General features: G+C 40.8%; 1 protein-coding gene across 2 annotated transcripts; it reads right to left on the reverse strand.

The window, feature by feature from the left end:
- Positions 1–211: 211 nt before the first annotated feature.
- Positions 212–22,326, reverse strand: shmt2 (serine hydroxymethyltransferase 2 (mitochondrial)). 2 transcript variants are annotated; one of them, XM_061688819.1, is made up of 12 exons: positions 22,177–22,326; positions 15,153–15,344; positions 12,768–12,847; positions 11,572–11,772; positions 11,356–11,437; positions 9,350–9,472; positions 5,925–6,064; positions 5,682–5,844; positions 5,124–5,223; positions 3,878–4,033; positions 1,231–1,338; positions 212–1,105 (listed from the first exon to the last, which is right to left on the reverse strand). In XM_061688819.1, the coding sequence occupies exons 1-12, from the start codon at positions 22,207–22,209 to the stop codon at positions 978–980; spliced, it is 1,506 nt and encodes a 501-aa protein (XP_061544803.1). In that variant the 5' UTR covers positions 22,210–22,326; the 3' UTR covers positions 212–977. The 2 variants fall into 2 exon arrangements, with proteins under 2 accessions (XP_061544803.1, XP_061544804.1); XM_061688820.1 differs by lacking the exon at positions 22,177–22,326 and adding an exon at positions 22,072–22,163.
- Positions 22,327–22,937: the final 611 nt, after the last annotated feature.

A 22,937-nucleotide genomic window follows, 5' to 3' on the forward strand; every position in this document is an offset into this window, starting at 1 on the left:
ATGAGCAAGTGTGCTGCGGGAAATGATTCAGTTATACTTTGGTCTGAAAATTATTTATTTACTACAAATATTGTATCTTTGTTCGACTATCGATACCAGTAACATGGGCCGGTGACCGGTTTCAAGGTATACTGAGGTCTTAAAAAAAAAAAAAAAAAAAAAAAAAAAAAAAATATATATATATATATATATATATATATATATTACGGTTTAAAAACTGCTAAATCTTTCTCTTTGTGGTATGAGGCAATGGTAATACATTACTGTAAAACTGTCCTAAAATGAACATTTACAACCTGCTAGAAGAGTTAGGGTGCCTGTTTACAATTGGTGAAATAAATACAAACGACTTGCTACCGAGGCAGATCACTAGCATGGCTAATATCAGTAAGTTTCTGCTCTGAAGTTACTTCACAAAGTAGAGAAGAGCTGAGAAATAAGTACTGTTATAGTGCATTTTATTTTATTTAGAAAAATGCAATAGTTTATTTTCGTTTTACCTTCCTATGTACCGACAGAGCATGTTGAACTGGGGGTATTTATCCAAACATTCAAAATAAAACATTTTAGAGCTTTAATTGCGATACCGCAATAATTTTGCACACGATTATCATACCATCAGAATCTGCCACCGGCCCATGCCTAATAATTATCCTGCGTATCCATTTTTTTTGGGAAATCTTTGTTGGGTTGTGTGCTGAGATTATTTTCCAAATGTAAAATATGTGCCTTGACTCAAAGGTCAGGGAACACTGGTCTAAATGAGTGACACTGGTAAAGCTGCTTTACAACATTAAGACTGTTGAGTGTATCTCAATGAGCAGTGGCAACTGTGAGGAATAGTGAACAATCTTTTAAACGTATAATAGAAAATATGTTCTCTTCTATAAAATCTGGCAATTTTAATTGTTAAACCTCAAAACGAGGCCTTTTGTTTTTTGTTGTTGTTTTTTTTCTTAACAAGACTGGCATTCTCTCTAATGGTCGTGGAAGCCCGGCATGGGGAAAGGCCTGGCGAACTCTTCGACGCGACGGCGTAGCTCGGCGATACGGGCCACCGTCTCGGGGTCCTCCAGGAGGAAGTTTTTAAAGTCCTGGAGCTTTCCTGTGCGGCAACGGGAGACAAGATGGAAAAGCCGTACCGATGCAGGGGGGGGGGGGGCACGTGATTTATCAGTTATTCATAGCTTGTACTTGCATCGCCATCGCAACGTGGTCCGGTACGCTCACCTGTCTTTTTCTTCACGTCCAAGGCGATCTGGAAGCCCTCGTCCATGAGTTGCACGACCCGCACAAAGTCGGCTTCTTTGAACTGCCTGGAGGTCAGAGCAGGAGCGCCTGCAGCACACACCAAGTAAATTCATCAAAATTAAGTAGCACAAGCAACGTTTTGCTTTCAGAAACCAAGCTGATTGTGATGGGGTTAATCAAAAACAGCGTATTGTGGATGTGTGCATATTCATAGACGCATACAATGACACTGACTATTGTTGCTAATTTGTGTTCACATTGCCACATATAGAGTTTGCATAGTATAGTCTTCTGTACATTTATCCATCCATAGTTGTCTATATGCTGGTATACATGCATATAGACAACTACATGTGTGTGTGTGTATATATATATATATATATATATATATATATATATATTTTTTTTTTTTTTGCTATATTCAATGCTGCCGACTATGCTTTCTGCTGTTCACATTGTAGCGAACTCCCACTCCTCCACGCTGCCCTGCTGTGAGACGGCGACTACGACAGGGCCTGGTGCACGTCAAGTGGACCTTAACCTAATTAGCAGCTTCCCGTCAAATCTTGATTCCTGTCTTCAGAAGACCCTTTCCCGGACCAAATGGTTGGGGAAGATTATGTGGTTAATATCCACCGATGTGCGTGAGGCTCCACCCACTGGCGTTGAGAGGAACTGCAAACGCCAGAACTTGTGAACGTGCCTCTGATGTTTGTTAAAAGAAGATAAAATGTCAGTTCTTATATCTTGTAAACTCTGTAGAAATATTCCATATGTATGCCTAGGTGTCTGTGTCCCCATTCTCACTTTGACAGGTCCTCTGCGTGATTTGGAATGCTTTAGATTAATATTATTTTAAAGTCAATTTCCTCAAATTTGTAGACAAGATTCAGGCTGATGGGTGTGGTCTTCTCCAAGTCAGTACTCCCTCTTCCTATGCCCCACCCCTTATTTAACTCTAAACTCACACCTTTCTCAGGGAGTTGCGTTTAGGCTAGTCTTGTTTTTCCTCTCGTACCTTGCGGGCAGCTCGCCAGCCGGGCTGGCATTCGGCCATCCCTCCCCCTTTTGTGCGGGCACACGGCTTGGTAAACACGAGCCGGGATCCAACGGACATGGCTTCCCAGCCTAAACGTGGGCCTCCGCTCAGCGATCAGAACCGCTACTACGAAGGTACCGGGTCCGCTCTGAAATTGCCAGCGAGCCACGAAAGAGGCAGGAAGAAAGACATCCGGTTCTCCCAAGAAGGCGTGACGACCAGCCATTTTTCTTCTCCCGCCTCTCTAGTTCTCTTTGTTTGTATTTTTCTACATCTCTTTCGTCGCCTTGCTTCCAGAGCCGCTTCCAAAGGAAGACCAGCTGATCAGCGTTCGTGAGTCGACACTTCAATCCTTACTATGATGTACAACATCAGTGCGTAATAATTGTGGGGAAATTAGTAGCTTCATACGAAATCCCAATTTTGCTTTCTCTCGCGCTGACTCAATCCATTAAACGCTCACACGCTCATTTAGTTTAGCCCAGCGACCACCCACAATGCCCTCTTTTCCATTTTCGTACGCCTTATTTTCTCTCTGTCGTTTACCCTTAGTGTTATTTTCTTGCTGTAGTTTGTAGTTGTGCGTTTCATTAAATATACCATAAAATTCCACTCGTGGTCGTATTTTGTTTGTTCTGAATTTAAGTACACCTCTGTAATCTAGGACTCAAAATGTCGTAGAATGTAGCAACCTCCAGATTCTGAGACTGATTAAAAAAGGTTTGTCGTCATTTCGCCTAAAGTTAAACTTGAAAAAGTTGACGTGGTGCCCTTTGAGACATTAGTTTGATTTTAATAATCAAATCGAATTTTACGATAAACCGGAAATAACGCAAACGTCGCTCCTGGCTTATTACTTTATCCTAAATTAATTACAATTCTTATTTCATACATAATCGCTACAACATTCACTTCTAATTTAATACCATTGGAATTTATTTCATTCTCCACTGTTTATATAGACTATTGGTAAAAGTCTAGCTTTTGTTTGTTTATTTGTTTGTTTGTTTTGTTTTAGCACGTAGAATGTCAACTATTCTTGCTGCTGCTCACATTCTTTTCTCTGTTGTGCAATACTGCTGGTGTTTATTTCATTCCCAAATTCTGAAATATAGATGATGGACACATTTATGTTTTTGCTATACACAATGCTGCCGACTATTCTTTCTACTGCCGACAGCATACTTGTATAGTTTTTTTGCAACATACAGCGCTGCTGGCTATTTTTGTTACGGTTAAGTTCACAATCACTTCTCCATAAACAGTATAGTATATCAACTGGGGAAAAATATAAAATCTAAGTTTGAGATTATGCGAAAAATATGGGCCCGGTACATGTGGAGCTTCTGAACTTCCTGGAAGATGATTAAAAAGCTAAACATGTTTAATTAATCATGCACTGCTTAGTGCTAGTGGCTTAATTGGTGCCTGACTTATTTCCGTATGCGTGACTATTTTCTTTTATTTTGAAAACAAACAAAGCATTATGTGAAGAGGCTGTGAAGCGGAAGGTAAATATGACAAGAGAACCTCACCAAGTTTTAAGATGTAAATAGTTTTTCTTTTGAAAGGTTAAAAGTTCCTTACCAAGCCTGAGGCCTCCAGGGGTCAGGGCACTCTTGTCGCCAGGGCAGGTGTTCTTGTTGGCCGTGATGGAGACCAGCTCCAGCACCCTTTCGGCCCGGGCGCCGTCGATGCCCTTGGGCCGCAGATCCACCAGAACCAGGTGGTTGTCGGTCCCTCCTGAAACATTTAAGTTGTGATGTGATGAAGACCTTTCAGGCTTGCCACAGACACATTAAAAGGGACATATGAAAAAAAAAGTTTGTATACAAATAGTTGGGTCTCTGGAGAGCCTGTCAACCTAATTATGTCTGGAATCAAACAACCAAATAAATATTTCGTTATCTGTCTATTTTGGAAAATATGTCTGTGAGCAAGCCGTTCAGCACTTCCGCTCCTCTGTTACGTTATTTACATAATAACCGCCTCCACACAGAGTTTCTCCACTCACGACATGATAAGCGAAGGTGGGGTAAGCTCCAGAACTACTTTCATGAATATATTGTCTGAAACACTAGCATAGCTAAAATCCTCATTCCTTTTCAAAATTTTAAAACATCGAGAGCTCACTTTAAGGAAAAGAGTCCGCATTAAAGCACTTCATGATGTCGGATGGTTTCTTCTTGTTCTTATGAAAGGTGGTCTGATTTAAAAAAAAGAAAAAGAAAAAAAAGAAAATGAATAAAAAATTAATCAGCTTGTTTGCCTGTTTTTTAGTTGATTTGTTTATTTGTTTGCAGGATTAAAAAAAAGAAAGACAACTGATTTCCATGAAACTTTGTGGGGGTTGGTGGAAGTGGTTGTTTTCTCTTTGGACCTTTATGTCATATTATATGGAGAGCTTTCAATGCTGAACAGCAAATTATTATATTGATTTAAAATTTTCCACCATTAAATTATGCTGGTGTAAACAACGTTTTCTTAATTGGCTGACCCATACAATATTAGCTAGTTTTTCTTTTTTACTTCGCAATTGGTAGCAAATCTTTTGTTTACAGTGAACCTATTCATTGTTTTTGTGCTTAGGGCCAAAGCAATCAAAGTATTGCTATGGCACCATTTTGATGCCAAGGAACTATGTTGAAGTAAATTAAGGATTTTGATATAGCCATCTTGTGGCACCCTGGTGCCAAGGGAACTATGTTGAAGTGAGTTGAGAGTTTAATCTATACAAAAGTAGCGCTTTGCTGCAGTTTTGTCACATCCACAGGCAATTATACATTTTTTTAGGGTGTGTCATCAATTACACAGTAATTCCAAAACAAACTACCTGATACCAGGGTGTAGCCTTTGCTGAGCAGCGTGTTAGCCATGGCCTTGGAGTTCTTGATAACCTGGGCAATATACTCCTTAAACATAGGAGACTGAGCCTGGAAACAAAACAACATGGAGATTGTGGAAGTGTCAAAGTTAAGCAGATCGAAAACAATGCATCAATTGGGGAAAAAAAAAAAAAAAAAAAAAAAAAATTATTATTCTTTTTTTTTTTTTTCTTTTAAAATCACTCAAGGTGTTAGCACAACAGTCGTTGCATCAGTATTACCGCACTACTGGGCACTTTATACAGCTTCATGGCGCTGCATCATTTGCACACTTGTTGTAATAGCAGTATTACCTCACTACAGGGCACTTTATATTTCTTAACAACTCTCTGTACTTTAACGTTTATGTCCTAAATGTATATTTTGTGATAGCAGCTTCTTTATTGTAGTATTAGAGCGGCTCCACCTACCGGAGAAATTCCCTGTGTTTTAACATACAGTACTTGGCCAACAAAGATGGTGATGATGATTCTGATTTAATTTTTTTTTTTTTTTTTTTTTTTTACCTGTCGGAGTGCCACAGCGACACCAGCGATGGCGTGGTTGTGAGGACCACCCTGCAGTGAGGGGAAGACCGAGAAGTTGATCTTGTCCTCCAGGTCGTACATGATCTCCTTGCCCTTCTTGTCCACGGAGCGAACGCCCTTGCGGTAGAAGATGAGACCCGCTCTGGACAAACGAAAGAAGCGCCAGCAACGTGACTGATGTATGCTACACGGATATTTCTAGTGAGCTGGTTAGCGTCTTACCTGGCTCCTCGGAGGGACTTGTGCGTGGTGGATGTGACCAGGTCAGCGTGCTCGAATGGAGACGGGATGGCTTTGGCTGCCACCAGGCCGCTGATGTGAGCCATGTCAGCCAGCATGTAGGCCTTGATGTCAGCGCACAGCTGAGGAAGACAAGACAAAAAAAAAAAAAAATAATAAAATAAAAATATAAATATATATATATATATATATACTAAAAATAATTTTTGGGCATTTTGTGTTGCATATTTTATGTCTGCATGCAGTTAGCGTAATCAACAGGTTGATAAAACAGTCTTTACCGCTTCACTCTCTAAATGCACTCCGTTTAAATTAGGGGTGGTTATTTGACAAAATTTGTAATACTGAATTTAACAAACGAGTGAGCGGTGCACTTTTTTTTCCCTTTTATCTTAAAAAGACAAAAGGTGCAGTATGGTGATTTAGTGGTTAGCACGTCTGCTTCACAGTTGAGTGATTCCGGTTCAATCTCAGCTTAGGCTTTTCTGTATTGAGTGTGCCTGCTCTCCGGATGCTTGCGTGAGTTGACTCCAATGTCTTCTCTCATTCCAAAAAACATGCGTGGTTAGGTTGACTGAAGATTCGTAAAGTGTCCAAAGGTGTAAATATGAGTGTGAATGCTCGTTTGCATATAGGTCCCCTGCGATTGACTGGGGACCAGTCTAGCGTGTCCAATGTCAGCTGGGAAAGGTGCCAACTCAACCACAACCCTAATGGGGACAAGCACAATAGAATAAGGGATAAATGGATGACAAAGGCATTTCAAATGAGAGCTTGTGTATTTAGCATTCTTCTGAGGGACCCATATAATATATAATACGACACCATGGGACGCATCTTTGCCTTCTCTTGCCAACATTTATGGAGACGAGGCCCCAGTAATAAACCGCTAGCAAGCATGCAAATGACTCGCTGGCGAGGGATCAGAGCGCTGCATCCTTTTAGCGCTTCAGTAAAAATGAGCACTATCATGAAAATCTGCCGTATCTTAACTGGATCACCACACGTTTTTGAGTGAGTTCTCTGGCAAGAGAGGGGGATGATCACCGTCTGCTGGAGGGTTGGGGTGTACACACACCCCAACCCTGTGTGTGTGTGTGTGTCGCTCCAAAGGCTATCCAGTTAACAAAACTGAAAATCTGTCGAGGAGCCTGCCAGTTTGCGCCATAAAACAGTGAACGGTTCCACGGAGACGCACTTGGGTTGTGTGGAGAAATATGGCTCCACTTCAGGTGTAGTGGCAGAGCCGTTATGGATCTTAATAAAGACACACAGCGCCATAATGGCGGGACACTCCATCTGATGGCACCTTGCTAAAATGGAGCTGTGCAACAAAGACAAATCAGTGGGTGACTAACAAAAAAAGAAACATAACAGGCTCTCTAGTGCACTTTGCGAGAGTGAAGTGTGGTTTGAAGTTGCTCCGTGTGTCCACCTTCATTCTGGTTGAGTCGACAAGAGAGGAAGATAATAATGGATGTGGCATGTATTGTTAAGTTACAGCTGAACCACAAGTCGAACACATCCAATATATTTCTACCATTTAAAAACAATAAAAAATGAAATTGAATTAATCTGTTCCGGAACCTTTATTAACAGTGCACACAATTATTTTAAGCATCATCTTAGCATTCTTAACGGTCAAGTGTCAAAATAGGTTAACATGTACTCACTAGGGATGCACAAACATCGATACCAGTATTGGTAAATTCTCTTACACTCTATGCAACGATATCACCTCACCAGCCTGACATGTACCTTCCAAGTAGGAGCCATGTCAGTCGTGTGTATGTGGAGATACAACTACATGTAAACATGTCAATGGCATTTTCCAATTCATGTTAATAGTAAGCTAGCTGGGCCTTTTTTAAGGCAGTTGTTTGGTTGTTTTAAATACACAACGTGGCATTCTCTTTGTTTTATGTTTAGATTGACAGTAAACTTCAACTGGGAGCGGCATAAAATTGCTTAAAGCCTCTTTTTTCCATACAGTGTTCGTATCGCAAGTTAGAATAAAAACAAAAACAAAAAAAAAATGTCCGGGTGACAGCTCGTATCGCCAAAAACTTGTAAGTCAGGTGACTCATCTCTTTTTTTTTTCCTCATATCTCAAGGCACCACTGCACTCATACTCTGTCTGAATAAAGTGGTACTGATGCATCCCCAGTACTCACCATTAAGTTTAACATGTGACCACACCCAATACTGTATTGAGCAGCCAGGCCAGAGAAGTGTGCCTACGTCCAGTTTTTTAAATTCCATTTCCCGTTGTATTATCATTATCACACTTTCTCACGACTTACTGCATGATGTCGCCATCAATCCATTTTGTTTAGCGCCCATTAGAGTCACGATTGGACTGACGTCTATGCCTGGGCAAGAGAAGCAGGGTATATCCTGGAACGGTCGTCAGTCAATTGCACAATCGTCAATTAACCTTACACGCATGTTTTTGGATTTGGGAGGAAGCCAGAGTAACGAGGAAAAAAGACACACGCAGGGGGAGAACATGCAAACTGAAGCAATTCGAACCCCGAAGCTCAGAAACATCAGGCTAACCACAAGCCCTTCTGTGATGAGGAATGGATGCTTAAGTGGGGATGAGTCATACTTTTCAGCATTCAAATGTTCTGTTCAACAAACAAAAAAGCTGTAACAATATTTAATATGTTAATATCGTGTTTGGTTTGCAGATCAATACTGTGACTGGGTCCCGTTTTACAGGAATTAGTGGTAGTAACAAGCCAAGCCCCATGTTAGTCATCAGTGTTGGCTGTGAGCTTCTCTAGTCATTAGTCGTTAATTATGATTTTGGTTCTCAAGTATTTACAAGCATGGACAAGCCAGCATAGATGTGTGTAGCGCTTTTCTACAGCACAACAAATTTTATTTTCTGTTCTATTGTTATCATCACAATCTTGCCCGAATTTTAGATTGTACGACTTCAGGGGTATTTGACTTTAAAGTAGGGATAGACCGATTATTGGCTGGGCCAATTGTCAGCGCCGATATTCGGCATTTTGTTGCATATTGTCATCAGCCTTTTTTTTCTCCAAATCTGAGAGTTGATAAGACATCAATTTAAAACCAGGTAAACTTCAAGGAAATATTTATTTGTTTATTTAAATGTTAAGTTAACTTATAAGAGATGCTTCTGAGACTGGGAAATTCAGGCACTTTGTGTTTCTATCTGAACTTAAAACAAAGATAAGTGAAAGATAAACATTGGAGTTAGATTGAAAGTTCATTCATTGTAGTTTAACTTCTTTCCTTGCAAATGGCCTGGTTTTTAACCAAGAAATGGTGCGTGTAAAGCGTTCTTTTGATTTGAAGGTAACTTTGACAGAGGAGTCGTAAAAAAAACAGGCTGAGAGAGACAGGGTCAAGGGCAGGTGAGGCTTGTGCACCTTCTTGATGCGAGCGTAGTCAATGAGCCGGGCGTAGGCGCTGGTGCCGGCGATGATGAGACGGGGCCTGAACAGCTTGGCCGTCAGCTCCATCTGGTCGTAGTCGATGAGTCCTGTCGCAGGCTGAGGTGCGGAGAAGCGTTGAAGAGGAGAGCAGAGAAGAGCAGGGGCAGGGGGTGGGGGATTTAGGTAGAAATTGGGAAGGAACCAGATTATATTACACAAAGAAAGAGAAAGGAGGAGGGGAAAAAAGGTTCTGAGGCGCCATTGCAAACAACATCAAAGAGAGATTATTTCTATTCGACACTGCAACACTTGAAGTAATCCAAGCTACCTTAAAAGCAGGAAGGAATTTATTTAAAAAAGAGATATTTTGATGTGGCGCATCAAGAAAGAGCAATTGAGGTAATGTGGCCCTAATGCAACCTTTCAGGGCCCCACTCAACCGAGGCGGAACACATCACGGTTTCGTTTGGAGACAGTCTATCCTCTTATCAAAATAAGTCAAACTAGAAGAAATGTGTAACGCTTCCACTCCTTTCAAGTTGGAGAAAAGACTGATGAAACACGAAAGCAAGATAGCAGGGAAAAAGGGAGGAGGTGAAAGAAAAAGTGAGACAAGTGAAAGGAGGAAGAGGGGAACGCTTTTATTTAGACAACCTGATAATCTCCCTTCTGCGGAGCACATCCACGGCTGCCCCGTCGCTCTATCAAGCTGACCGGTGTGAGGGCAGAGCCAGCGGTGATGGCCGGCCTGTCGATTTCCCATTATCTCTCCCGCAGAGAAGTACTGGCTGACCATGCATCACTAAGGCCCGGGCAGGGTGACTCTCAGGGCCATCCACCAGCCAACTATAGCTATTGCAGCTTGATGGACCCAAAACTCAACGATGCAGATTTTATGCAATGGTCATCTTAATTGTAAATAATAATAATAAATTATTATTATTATTATTACTACTATTCGATCACTCCAATCACGTGATTTTAAGCTTTCGATATCTGCAAAAAAAAAAAGTTTTTTAATTCTCTTACTTTCTCAAGTCAAGAATAAAATATTTTGTTTAATCAGTTTGAACCATTGATCACTTAAAAAATGTACCATGATGATGAGATACCTTTATACGAATAAACAAAAATTAAGAATTTTGTGTGCTCTCTTTTTTTTCTTCTAAACGCATTGCCGAGATATCGGATTGACATTCGGTATCCACAGAAAATGTGATCGAGACAATAAGATAATAAATTTAATTCATAAATCCCTTTCCATTTAAAAGAAAATATCACAATGCTAATTAGCATACAAAACAATTTATGGGGGACAAAATTTTACGACAATTTTCTCTGCTTTATGTGGTTGTTGCCCATGTGAAAGAGTGAATTTTTTTTTCAGAGGAGACTGAGCGCAGAAGGAAAACGAAGCGCTACAGCAAAGTGGAGACTGTGGACTACAATACTTCTAATGTGTTTATTATTGTCATTTATAGTCTTAAAAGTTACAACAAAGCACCCAATGCTTCACTTTCTTGCCCCTATGGCAAGAGGAGACAAAACATTTTGTTAAAGTGGGCGTATATCAATTCAAGTATTTGCATACAATATTGCGAAAGTAATACAAAAAGCAGCCTGTGTATAATGTGTAGTATTTGTGTGTATGTATTGCTATCGAGTGAGTTTTTAGGGGGTCCTGTTAAAACATACACAGTACTGTACATAAAGTTTCATCTGGAAACACACACTGCCAAAAGTTTGAGTTTTCGAGCATTTTGTGGCCAAACAAAATGGCGATTCATTTGTCGGAAGAAGAAGGATAAACACAGCGATTGAGTGCATAGTGTATAAATGGGAGGTGAAGGAGGTGTCAGCCATTTTAGACTGTCCCCACACTTTGAAAATATTACTAAACTACATGCCCACATGGTTGTGTTTGTATCCATCTCTACTGTTGATCATGGATTTGGAGCGTAAACAAGCGGTAAGTAGAGGGTAAGGGGCTCTCTACTTACATTGAGTTTGTAGGGCATGGACTCAAAATAGATGGAGGTGGCTGAAATCCTCTTCACATCTGACATATAGCCATGGGTCAGACTGGGGGGAGGGGGCAATAAAACACAGCATAACTGAAAGAACTGCATCGAGAAACAGTTAAATCGAGAATATTTAAGAATAAATGAGACGGTAATGCATATCGTCATGCGGAGGTAAAGTGTAAATGTACTGACTGTCCTCCGTCTGGAAGGTCTAGGCCCATGATACGGTCATGGGGGTTGAGCACGGCGGTGTAGACGGCAAAGTTGGCGGGGGAGCCCGAGTAAGGCTGGACATTGACGCCCCACTTGGCCGGGTCCAAGTCAAAGGCATCCAGGGATCGCTTTTGGCACAGGAGCTCGATTTGATCCACCACTTCCGCTCCGCCGTAATATCTGTGAACACGGATACCAGAGACACAAATTGTAATTTTTTTGTCAACATGAGCATTATTATATACAGTGGATATAAAAAGTCTGGCATTTGAACAAGTCTACTGTTCAAATGCCAGGTTTTTGTGATGTACAAAAATGAGACCAAGAAAAATAATTTCAAAACTTTTTCCACCATTAATTTTACTATAACCTCCACAACTCAACTTCTTTTCAAGAGGGGAAGTAAAAATAAAGATGAAATCTTACATTCCCTCACGTTTGGGAGATACCGTTGTGGTCTAATGAAAAACTAAGGTTGCACCTTTTCGCCATAATTCCAAAATGTATGTTTGTTGCACTGCAAACACAACACTCACTCCTCCTCATCCAAAGAACACCGTATGACTACAGTGAAGCATGGTGGCGGCGGCATCATGCTTTGGCCTAAACAAGGTGGAAAGAATGAACAATTCGAAAACGGAGTCATACAAACATCCCCAGTTATATGACGGATGTGTAGACTACTACACATTATTTCACTGGTTCATTTTTACTTCCTCAAAAATATATATACATTTTTTAATCCAATTGAGATGTACAGGTTACAGGTCACACGAATGGTGGAAAAGGTTTGTAAGATTATTTATCTTGGTCTCACTGTTTTTAGATCACAAAAACATCTCACTTGAACCGGGGTGTGTAGGCTTTTTTATATCCAGTTACTAAATTGCAGTATGGAAGACTAATTTACTCCAGGCTGCTGTTGAGCCTCTAGTATGATTCATATAAACCATTCCAGTGGAATTACACACTATAGCAACAGATGGCTCAACAATTTCATCAATGAGATTACTCTTTGTTTCATTTTTTTTCCAAGAGTCAAATTAAGTGAATGTGCAAAACTGCTAGATTATTTGCTTTTGCTAATTGGGATATGTGCCTACATTTGCATCCCAGGGTTTTAATGTCTATTAACATCACGAACAAGACTGCGCGCACTAAGCTGACACGCTCACCTTCTCCCGGGGTAGCCTTCGGAGTATTTGTTGTTCAGACAGGAGCCTTGAGCCTCCAGAGCCGCTCGGCTGCAGAAATTCTGTGGTGAGAATACAAACAAATAGCATTCAAATGAATTGCAGGAGGCGACAGAAGCGACAAGGATGGAAACTAAAAATGTGTTAGGCAATAAGAGCCAAGTCATCCTTTTCCATAACGTATTGACCCCAGTGGATGGGCAAGATGAGACCTTCTGTGACTTTGGGGACGAAATGTTTATGTTTACTTGTAAGGGCTTGCATAAAATAAATAAATAAATGGACATACAATGGACCCTTGAAACTCAAAAACAAGGCAGTTCAGGAGAATGTTTGACCCTCACTTTGTGAAAAAATAAATCATTTGAAATAGAAATGGATTCATTCAATATCCATTATGTCTTATGGGGGGGATGTTACAAAATACAAACAAATCGGAAGTTTAGTAAAACCAAAAGGAATAACTTACCGTATTTTTACGACCATAAGGCATACTTAAAAGTCATTAATTTTCTCCAAACTGCACGGGGCGCCTTATAATGCGGCACGCCTTATGTGTGCACCGAGTTCCAAAACCTATAAATGTTGTTGTGTGATGAGCGCTCCGCTTGACTGACTGGGCGCATTTCCTGCAGACACGCTCCTTATACAGAGGAAAAGCGGACGTGGCTGAGGACAGCATGCAGACGCAAAGGGGGAAGGGTGCGCGTGAAGAGGACGCTAAAGGCACGCCGCCACCAGTAGGTATATAGCGCCGGTCAAGCCAGCCTCCACTCGTAAAGTAGCAATCAAGCCAGCTGCCCCTAATTTTGTTCATACTAGGCATTACGGTAATAAGTCGCCAACTCGCGGCGAAAGCCACCTTCAAAGTACAAGCTTCCCAATAATACGGACGTCAGTGCTCTTCGGTTAACGAATGCAACCAGCAAGGTTAATTTTAAAAATAAAATTAAGTTGTTTGACCACAGTTCAAGTTCTGACAAATGGTCTTTACTGATGAAAGAGAAACACATTGCTAGTAAGCAAAAAGGAGAATGACAGTGGACACCCGCTATTCGCGGGAGATAGAGACCGGGCCCGACCGTGAATAGCGAAAATCCGCGTATAATTGCATGGGGGGGGGGGGGGATTATTGTTGTTATTATTTTTTTTTTACTAAAAAGAATTCTTGACTAAGTGGGGATATACCACCAATAAGTGTTTTGGGGTTTAGTTGTCCCCCAAAAATGATACTTTTCTTTTTTTTTTTTTTTTTTTTTTTTAAATAATTTACAAAAAGTAAAACAAAAAAAATAGAATGAAAATAAAAATGAATTGAGATAGAAAAAAATATATACTGATAGGTGAATCTGCGGGTCAGGGACTGACCCGATTGGACTATGCGGGATCCGCTGTATTACTTGGCATGGGCATAATAACTGATCATGAGGAATTTTATGTAGTGGAAGCATACGAAGCATTTTACGTTAATTGTTAAAACAATCACTGTAAAATGATTATTACTTTTGAAAACACTTTCCTGAGTACTTTTTAGCATCTAATATTAATTAAAAAACTAATTGATGATTTGTTAATTTTCCCAACAGTCAATCAAGGAAATTAAGTCATCCTTAATCACCAATGTTTTTTTCTGCTGTATAAAAGCAACATTAAGCACTTGTATGACATGCAATCCAACAGCACCGTAAATCACAGCCTCCAAAATGACCACTAAAAATAAATTATCATAAAGAGTGCTCTCTCAAACAGATTAAATTTAAAATAATCCACGCAATAGGGAGGATTTATTGCCACGGTGGAGTTTGATGCAGGGTAAGAGTTATTTATTTGTAGTCACGCCTTCATGTATGTACATACATGCCCCAAAATGTAGTTTCAAATGCCACAGCTGGTTAATTTATACATGTATTTGTGTGAGTTGCAAAAAGGAAAAATAAGCATGTGTGTGGTTGCACTTGTGGGGAAAAATACACCCGAGAGCCTGCGTGAGCCGCACTGAGCTCTCCTCCTGAGGAGGCAGAATGAAGATATCAGTGTTATCTCGCACCAGAGCGGCATGGCTTTGTGTGGAGAGACAACCGACACACTTCGCAAAACAGCTAGTGTGGCGAGGAAGAAGCAGCCGTTTCACTTCTTCCGGCCTTCAAATGAAAACAGGACGCTATTCAAAGCTTCTTTGGTGCAAGTGAAAGCGTTTTTCCACGATACAAAGAGGAGACAGTTCAATGATTAGCCACTGCTTAATAGCCATAAACTGACATAGAAAACATAATTTATCAACAGTGGCGGTGCTTAAAAACCACCAATAAAAATCCAGCTTGAGAACTTTGATCGTCATTGATTTTATGTTTCTTGTTTGTTTGTTACCTCTGATGCAATTAGCTCCAAGCCACGACACTGCCGGTCTTTCTCCTTCAACAGCAGGTCCCACATCTCCGGGTCATCCTGAGCCAGACTTTCCTGGCCCGTCCACAGCCGCTCTTCGTCCGCCGCATGGCTGGCGGCATGGGACTGTTGCCCGCGTATGCAGATGCGAGCCGGGGTGCGGTGGCATAGTGGCTGTGGGGGCAAAAAATATATAAGTATGAAATTGTTTTTTTTTTTTAATCCACAACATTATACAAATTTTGATAACCTGAGGAAGTGTCCATATATACCACTACTCTACCATACAGTTGCATTGTTTGTTCTACAATGAGGATCATAGTTTTAATAGTCAAATACATTTTCCTCTCCTTCAGCTTCATTTAAAAATTTCTATTTAGCCTGATGGAATTGGCCACTTGCATGTTTTTATGATATGAATTATCAGTATGGTTGTTCATTATGCCGCCATCAGTACTTTTACGAAGGAAATTTTACAGCCTCGGTGTACCGAAAGACAGAATGAATTCAGCATTTCTATCTTATCTAATCTGGACTCGGCCTGTTCCACGGCTGCAATGATCAACCATGTGAATCTGTGTATGGTATATATGGACGTAAGTATTGAGACACACCTGCCTGAGATCAACCTGAATGTGTTTTCCAATGTCATGCCTTCGAACTTGTGGCAATACATCATTTTGTGTTCCAGTATGACCTAAGCAAGTCGGATGAGTTTGGTGTGGAAGACGGCAGAGCCCTGACTCAACCCCATCAAACAACTTATATTTTTTTCCATTTTCACCTCATCTGTCAGTATAATAGTCACGGCCAAATACTATACAGAGAATCCAAACTATTTTGCAGGGTAAGCCGTGACTTGTGAAAATCTGTGAATAATTGATGCCCCTTGTTAAAAAGGTTTACAATTGTCTATTGTCTTTTTGTCTCAATAAAGCTCCTCGACTCACTTCAACATAGTCACTTGGCACCAAGATGTCGCAAAATTGCAGCAAAGTAATATTTTTGATTTAACTGGAGAACAAAAACAGCGAATAGGTGAGTGAGGTTTTCCCCATAAAATTGTGACTTTGCAAATTGCTGAACCGCGAATATACGGGGGTTCACTGTACACGCACAGAAGAACAACAAAATACCACAAACTATTTGAGCGAGTGGCTTTCAAGGAAACATGGCTGTAGAGAAATGCGTCTCAAGTGTTTTAAAGCATTTGATGAATCAATTGTTGTGCACAGTGTTAAGACTGTTCCCGGAATACATCTCAATGGACACGGACAAGGAGACAGTGTAAGCACAATGAAAATGTCGGAAGGTTGATTGGGCTCACAACAAATTGGCGGCCTTACATCACTTAATAAGCAGTTAAAAATGACGACTCTTTTGTCGAAACCACCCCCACCACCGCAGGTGTGTAGTTATCGTCTGCCCGTGTGTGCCGGGGTGTGAGGGACGGCCTCCCTCGAACAGTGCCTTTAAAAAGTAATTAAAAAGCTCGGAAGTTGGCTAAAAGTGAATACAAAAGCACATCAGCACGCTTAGTCAATGCAGTGTATCAGAATCAGAATCAGAATCATCTTTATTTGCCAAGTATGTCCAAAACACACAAGGAATTTGTCTCCGGTAGTTGGAGCCGCTCTAGTACAACAAACAGTCAATTTACAGAACACTTTGGGGACATAAAGACATTGACAAAAAACAATCGTGCAAAAAGATGCAGAGTCCTCTAGCACTTAGAGCAGTTCGAACGACTAATATTGCAATAGTCCGGTGCAATGAATGAATGGTGATTTGGATTTGACAAATGGAAGGAAAGCAAAGGGTTGCCATGTTTCCTGACAAGATCCATCTTCTGAACTGGCTATCATGTTCAGAGCTGAAGTTAAAGCAATCTGATAGTACCGTGATATGCGGCAGTGACTCCGAATCAGGTGACGTGAGAGTCTAAAGTCAAAAAACTGTTGCGTAAAATGATATTAGTAATTTCATCATCAATCATTCCAATGAGGAAGAAGAGGTATTAAGTAAGTATTAAATTATTGCATCTCTCATTTTTCAGCTATGTGGATATTGTGACGTACTGCTCATTTTTGTATCTTGATATCATGACAAAAGTTACTCCCTGTTGCCAACCCTCCACTGGACTGGTGGCCAGTCAGTCACAGGGCAGTTGTGAACGAGGAATTGCTCCCTCGCCAGCTGCTTGAAAGTCAGCTATGTGAACTGCTACTCTACCCATTCCCAACGAGATGTGAAATAAAACATCATGATTCAAAATCACATCCCGCCTCTAGCTGTGCTCCTGCAGGTGGCGGAAAGGACAACGGTGACACACCAAGGGAGGCGGCTGGCATGTTAATGGCGGAGGCCCTCTACTCTCTGCCCTGGCCTTCTGTCACCTGTGGCAGTGAGTTAGAAAAGGGTAAAGCAAACCCCCCACACACACACCCCTTTTCCCCTGCCGGGTTCCAGTGGAAGCTGGAGGAGGAGACGAGGGCTGGCTCCCTCTTGCTGAGAAATCACACGGGTCATTAAACCTTGACGGAAACTGTCCTTTGCTGTCTGCACTTCTGTGGAGGGAGGGTCACAGCGATGGCACAGAAAGCCAACAAAACTCTCACCATGCCTCATCCCCGCTTTCCCTCCCTCCTTCTGTCACAGAACGCCGCTAAGCAACTGACCGAGTATCACCAGCGTAGCGTTTTTATTAGCTTTTTTATCAAATTTGCCTCAGAGTGGAACGGGGCTGCTTTTTAACAAACACATGGGGCAGTTCCCTGAGGTCTATCTGCACGCTCTGCTGCCTCATTTCCCCTTCCTGGCGGTTAGCGGAGATTAATTAATAATCGTGGCATAAAGTGATCCGAGGAGCATGGGAGCCAAGACACAAGCACCAAATATGTCACACATGAGCTATTTTTAGGCAACAGATTACCCCGTTTGTCCAAGGTGAACTTGAAGAAAGCTAAAAAGGAAAGGCTTGAGATTAAATGAATCTGACTCATCGATAGTGTAGCAAAGCCCTTTTTCTTTTTTTTTTTAAAGAACCTGAGATACGTGTTTTTGGAATGCGGGAAGACATCGGAGTACCCAGAGAAGACCCACGCATGCACGGGAGAACATACAAACTTAAACGCCACACAGGAATTCCCAAGCTGAGATTTTAACCCAGAACTTCGGAATTGTTAGGCAGCCGTGCTAACCACTAGGTCACCATGCTGCCCAGGGTAGGTACTGTGCATTGGAAAAGGGCACTGGTCAACAAAAGTCACTGGAATACAATTTTTTTATTACAACCAAGAGTTTTCAAATGCATTTGTTTTACGTTTACGGAAAATGCCACTAGATAACGCAGCCATCACCATTCCACAAGCAAACCCGACGGTCAAAACAGCTCACGCTTTATTGTCCTGGAACTGTCCCGCTCGGAAGAAACATAACTTAAGGCAGTTTGCCTTCCCTATCACAAAGAACGGTGGTGGGAAAGAAAAGTAAAAACGTTCCATTTGTCCTTGCTCTGTATTATTGTTGCCCATATCCTGAGGCGACTCTTGAGGCGAGTCAATTTTACAGATGACTGCCGTCCATCAATGGTCATACCAAACAATCAGCCAGGTAAGACAAGGGAGGAAAAAAAGAGGGGATTAGAGAAAAGGAAATAAAGCTATGTGAGGTAGTAGCAAAAGTAGAAGCATTCGTCAGTCTGACACAGTTTCCTTTGGTCTGTCAGCGGCTAATAGGAAGGCTGTCCGTTACAAATTGCCCCGTGATTCAGTCGGGATGACACTCGACTGAGGAAATCGGAATGGGGCTGAAGAGGCATGCAGTGACGGGAGGCAAAACCCAGAGCGGCTTCACTCTATGCGGGTCGGAGGTTTGTCAGGGTGACAATCAAGACTTTAAACGACGGCGGTGAAGCCAATCGTCAAGTCACTCAGCTGCCCTGGCATGCGTCTACGCTACACTGGGCACCGTTTAAATCTCCGTACTGTTTGATATGGCTTTTCACCAGCCTGAAACCAAAGGTTTTTCAAAGTAGCTTGGTGAAACTGTGTGTCCATGTTGCGTGATGACGGTCGGAAATTATGCATCCATCAATCCAACAGAAAGGCAGGAAAACAAGTAGGGCTGTGTGAATCAGCTCACCTTATTTACTTGTGGTTCCAATTCAAATGGGCATATTAGACTGAGGGCACACCTGCATCAAAGTGGAGATTTTGGAGTGCAACAAGCCCAAACTGATTCATTACACTGGCAAAATTTTAACTTTATTTAAATTTTTACTTGTTGAACAGTTAACTTTGAGCTGGAAAAGGCATAAGAAAAAGACTAAAGCTGTGATACGAGGTAAAAATGTTATAATTTTTACGTTTTAACAAACCATCCATCCATCCATTCATTGTCTGAGCCGCTTCTCCTCAGTAGGGTCGCGGAGGTGCTGGAGCCTATCCCAGCTATCATCGGGCAGGAGGCGGGGTACACCCTGAACTGGTTGCCAGCCAATCACAGGGCACATACAAACAAACAACCATTTGCACTCCCAGTCACACCTATGGGCAATTTAGAGTTGTCAATCAACCTACCATCCATGTTTTTGGGATGTGGGAGGAAACCGGAGTGCCCGGAAAAAACCCAAGCAGGCACGGGGAGAACATGCAAACTCCACACAGGCCGGGCCGGGGATTGAACCCCGGTCCTCAGAACTGTAAGGTAGACACTCTAACCAGTCGGCCATCATGTCTAAATTTATTAATTCCCTATCTCAAATGCGCATATCGAATGTTCAAAATGTAAAGTTGATTAGAACGCTCTAGATCAGAGATTCTCTACTGGTGGTCACGCACTCTGAAATGCATTTTGCAAATGTAGTAATGTATGTCTATGTTTAAAATGGGGAGGTGGGTTTTCTAAGGCTATAAGAAATCATTTTCTTGGTTTGACACCTATAAAAGAGAAAGGGTGAGAAAAGTTGAGATCACCTGTTCCAGATTATGCTACAAGTCATCTGGACATTTTGGAATGTCAACAATTGTGTTTAATCGCAGTTGTTCAATAAAATCAGGGATTAAATTTATTTCTATTGTTAAGAAAAAAAAGGAATCAAAATAGACTCAATTCAAGAAACGGCAAATATTTTTCAGGAATATCTCCAGCATGTTATTTACAGCAAATAAAATATACACTCAAAAAGTAATGAAATAAAAATTCACATTAATCCAAAGACTGAAATTTAAATGCTACTCACAATTAATGTTCAACGCTGAATGTTATTTTGCTTTTCTACTTCGGAGTTCAGAATAAATCGACTCAAACACTCTTCTGACCTAACACATGCACAATTGTAAGGACGACACGACTTTGCCAAATGATTTTTTTTTAAAAAACAAGTCCTTTAAAAAGTTTGCGTGTGATGCATGCTTAACCAATTAGCAAGCAAATCAATTCGAAGCAGATGCAAACATGTGAATCCAAGTAACGGAACTATTACGACTTGTAAGACTGTCTCTGCAGGCACATGACACTTTGGCATACCGTGGGTCACTCCTTGTCATTTAGCATGAACCCTTAAGGAATTAGATTTCTGATAGCGTGATCAACAGTTGGGTATAGCTAGGATATGTTGATGTATCCATTAATTAATGTTGCAGATTCCAGTCCTTAACTTATTTCCGGGGCATTTAGAGTCTCTTAGAATTCACATGCAATTTCTGAGGTCGCTGCAATTTATGGGTCTTAAGAATGCTGTTCTGTAATCAAGAAACCACAGCAAACAAAGTCTGAAGTCCTGCCAACAAAGTTCCATGTTTAACAGTGAAAATGAAAGACTTTGGTCAATTTCATTTTTCAATTAAATTGATTAATCGCCTAGCCCTATTCACAACTATGGACAATTTAGAGTCCATGCGGGACGGACAATCGTAAACGTTAAACTTGTTCAATCTCAATACGTGCATGGTCAACACTGAGTTGGGCCGAGTCAAAGGACTTCGCCAATTAAGAAGCTCGTGCTGTAGCCAGCCACCAAAAATTTTTAAATTAAAATAAAAAAAAAAAAGCAACAATTTGGTGTCTTCAGTGTCTCAGAAATCATTCACCACAATAAAAACAACAAGGAGAAGAGTTTGCCACCGCAATGTAGTTACCAGATAAGCAAACAGCTACTCTTTCTTTTTATCGTGATATGTTGTGATGCTTTGGTCATCTCAGGCACACCAAGCACGATAAGATTTTTCCCCCCCACATCATATCTTCAGTCACTCACATTTAAAAATCGGCTAAGATGTTTTAAATCTTTATATGTGTATCCCCCTTATGTTTTTGTCCTCCAATAATCCCTGGGTATGTGTTTTTTGTTCTCACTCACTCACACACACAAACACAAACAACCTTATCGCTTACATAACTATCAAATACGTTAGTTAATATTTACTGGATTCCCTTGGGGTGTTTTCCACGCTCATTTTGCACTTTGGAACCTTTATTGAGTCCGAAGACCAAATAATGATAAACCTTTGTATGGTAGTTGACCCTGATGCGGTTTAAAAAAATAATAATAATAATAAATAAAGTCCCTAAAGTTAAATATTGTCATCATGAAGTAACTTTAAAAATATTTGTTTAAACTATAAAAAATAATTTTATTTTGCTATGTGACGTTCCATTCATACAAACATGAGAAGCAGTAAGTGCAGCTCATGATGTAACTGAGCGGTGGCTGTTGCATCATTACAGCAGCCACACACATTATACACACTAGCCGGCTAGCTTGGCTCTACAAATGAAACCTATTCAGAGTGATTAAAGTGCACAGCGAAAATAAAGACTACCCAATATTTAAATACATTGGTGAAATGTGAATTTGTACACACACGCACAAAAAAAGAAGCAGGTGTTTAACAATCACCTCGTTACAAGAGAGCAGCTTGTGTTGAAGCTAGCGAGCGATGTTGCAACTGAAGAGTCCAAACAAAAAAAAGGAATTAAAACGCTTTCTTATTTAACCACTCACCCGGGCCAGTTGTCTCACAGCTAAGGACAGCATGTTTCCAGTTTTCCAGGTCGGTTAGGAAAAGAAGCAGCTCAACCTGCAGCCACAGCACCGGCGCTGTCTCACACACACGCACGCCGAGAGAGGGCTGAGCAAGTTGTTAGCAACGTCGACATGCGCCCGCCAAAGGCATGATGGGAAATGGAGTCTGTTGAGAATTTACACAACCAAGCCACAGACAGCCAAAGTAACTTGGTAGAAATAGGTGTTCTTTCTGAAGTTTGGATGATTTTGTGAAAGTGTCAGAACAATTGCATGTCTTCACCAATATTATGGATGTATAAACACAAGACTGTAATGGGTTTAATGAGTGGTTGGGATCATTTATGCACTTATATCTGCAGAGATTGAAAAGGAGCACATTGGGTCGATCTCATGAGTATGTTTACCATTAGGCCTAAAAATTTAAATCGTCTTTTATTTTAATTTTTTTTAAACATGGTACTGTAAACATGGCTGTTTCAGCTTTGAGACATTTACACATAAATATTACAATGTACTGCTTGAATAAACCTCCTTTATATAATTAAAATGCATAAAGATTTTGTGATGCTATGTATTTATTCTTATAGGCCTGATAATAATTGAAAATTATATTATATCTACTATTGAATGTACAGTTAATTGAGCAAGTTTCCAGCTTATGTTTTCTTTGTTGCTATATATGAGAAAGCACACTTTCGAAACGATGTGCAAAACCTAAATTATACCTTTACATAAAC

Source organism: Phycodurus eques, chromosome 10 (assembly GCF_024500275.1).
Source record: "Phycodurus eques isolate BA_2022a chromosome 10, UOR_Pequ_1.1, whole genome shotgun sequence".
Classification (NCBI taxonomy): Eukaryota; Metazoa; Chordata; class Actinopteri; order Syngnathiformes; family Syngnathidae; genus Phycodurus; species Phycodurus eques.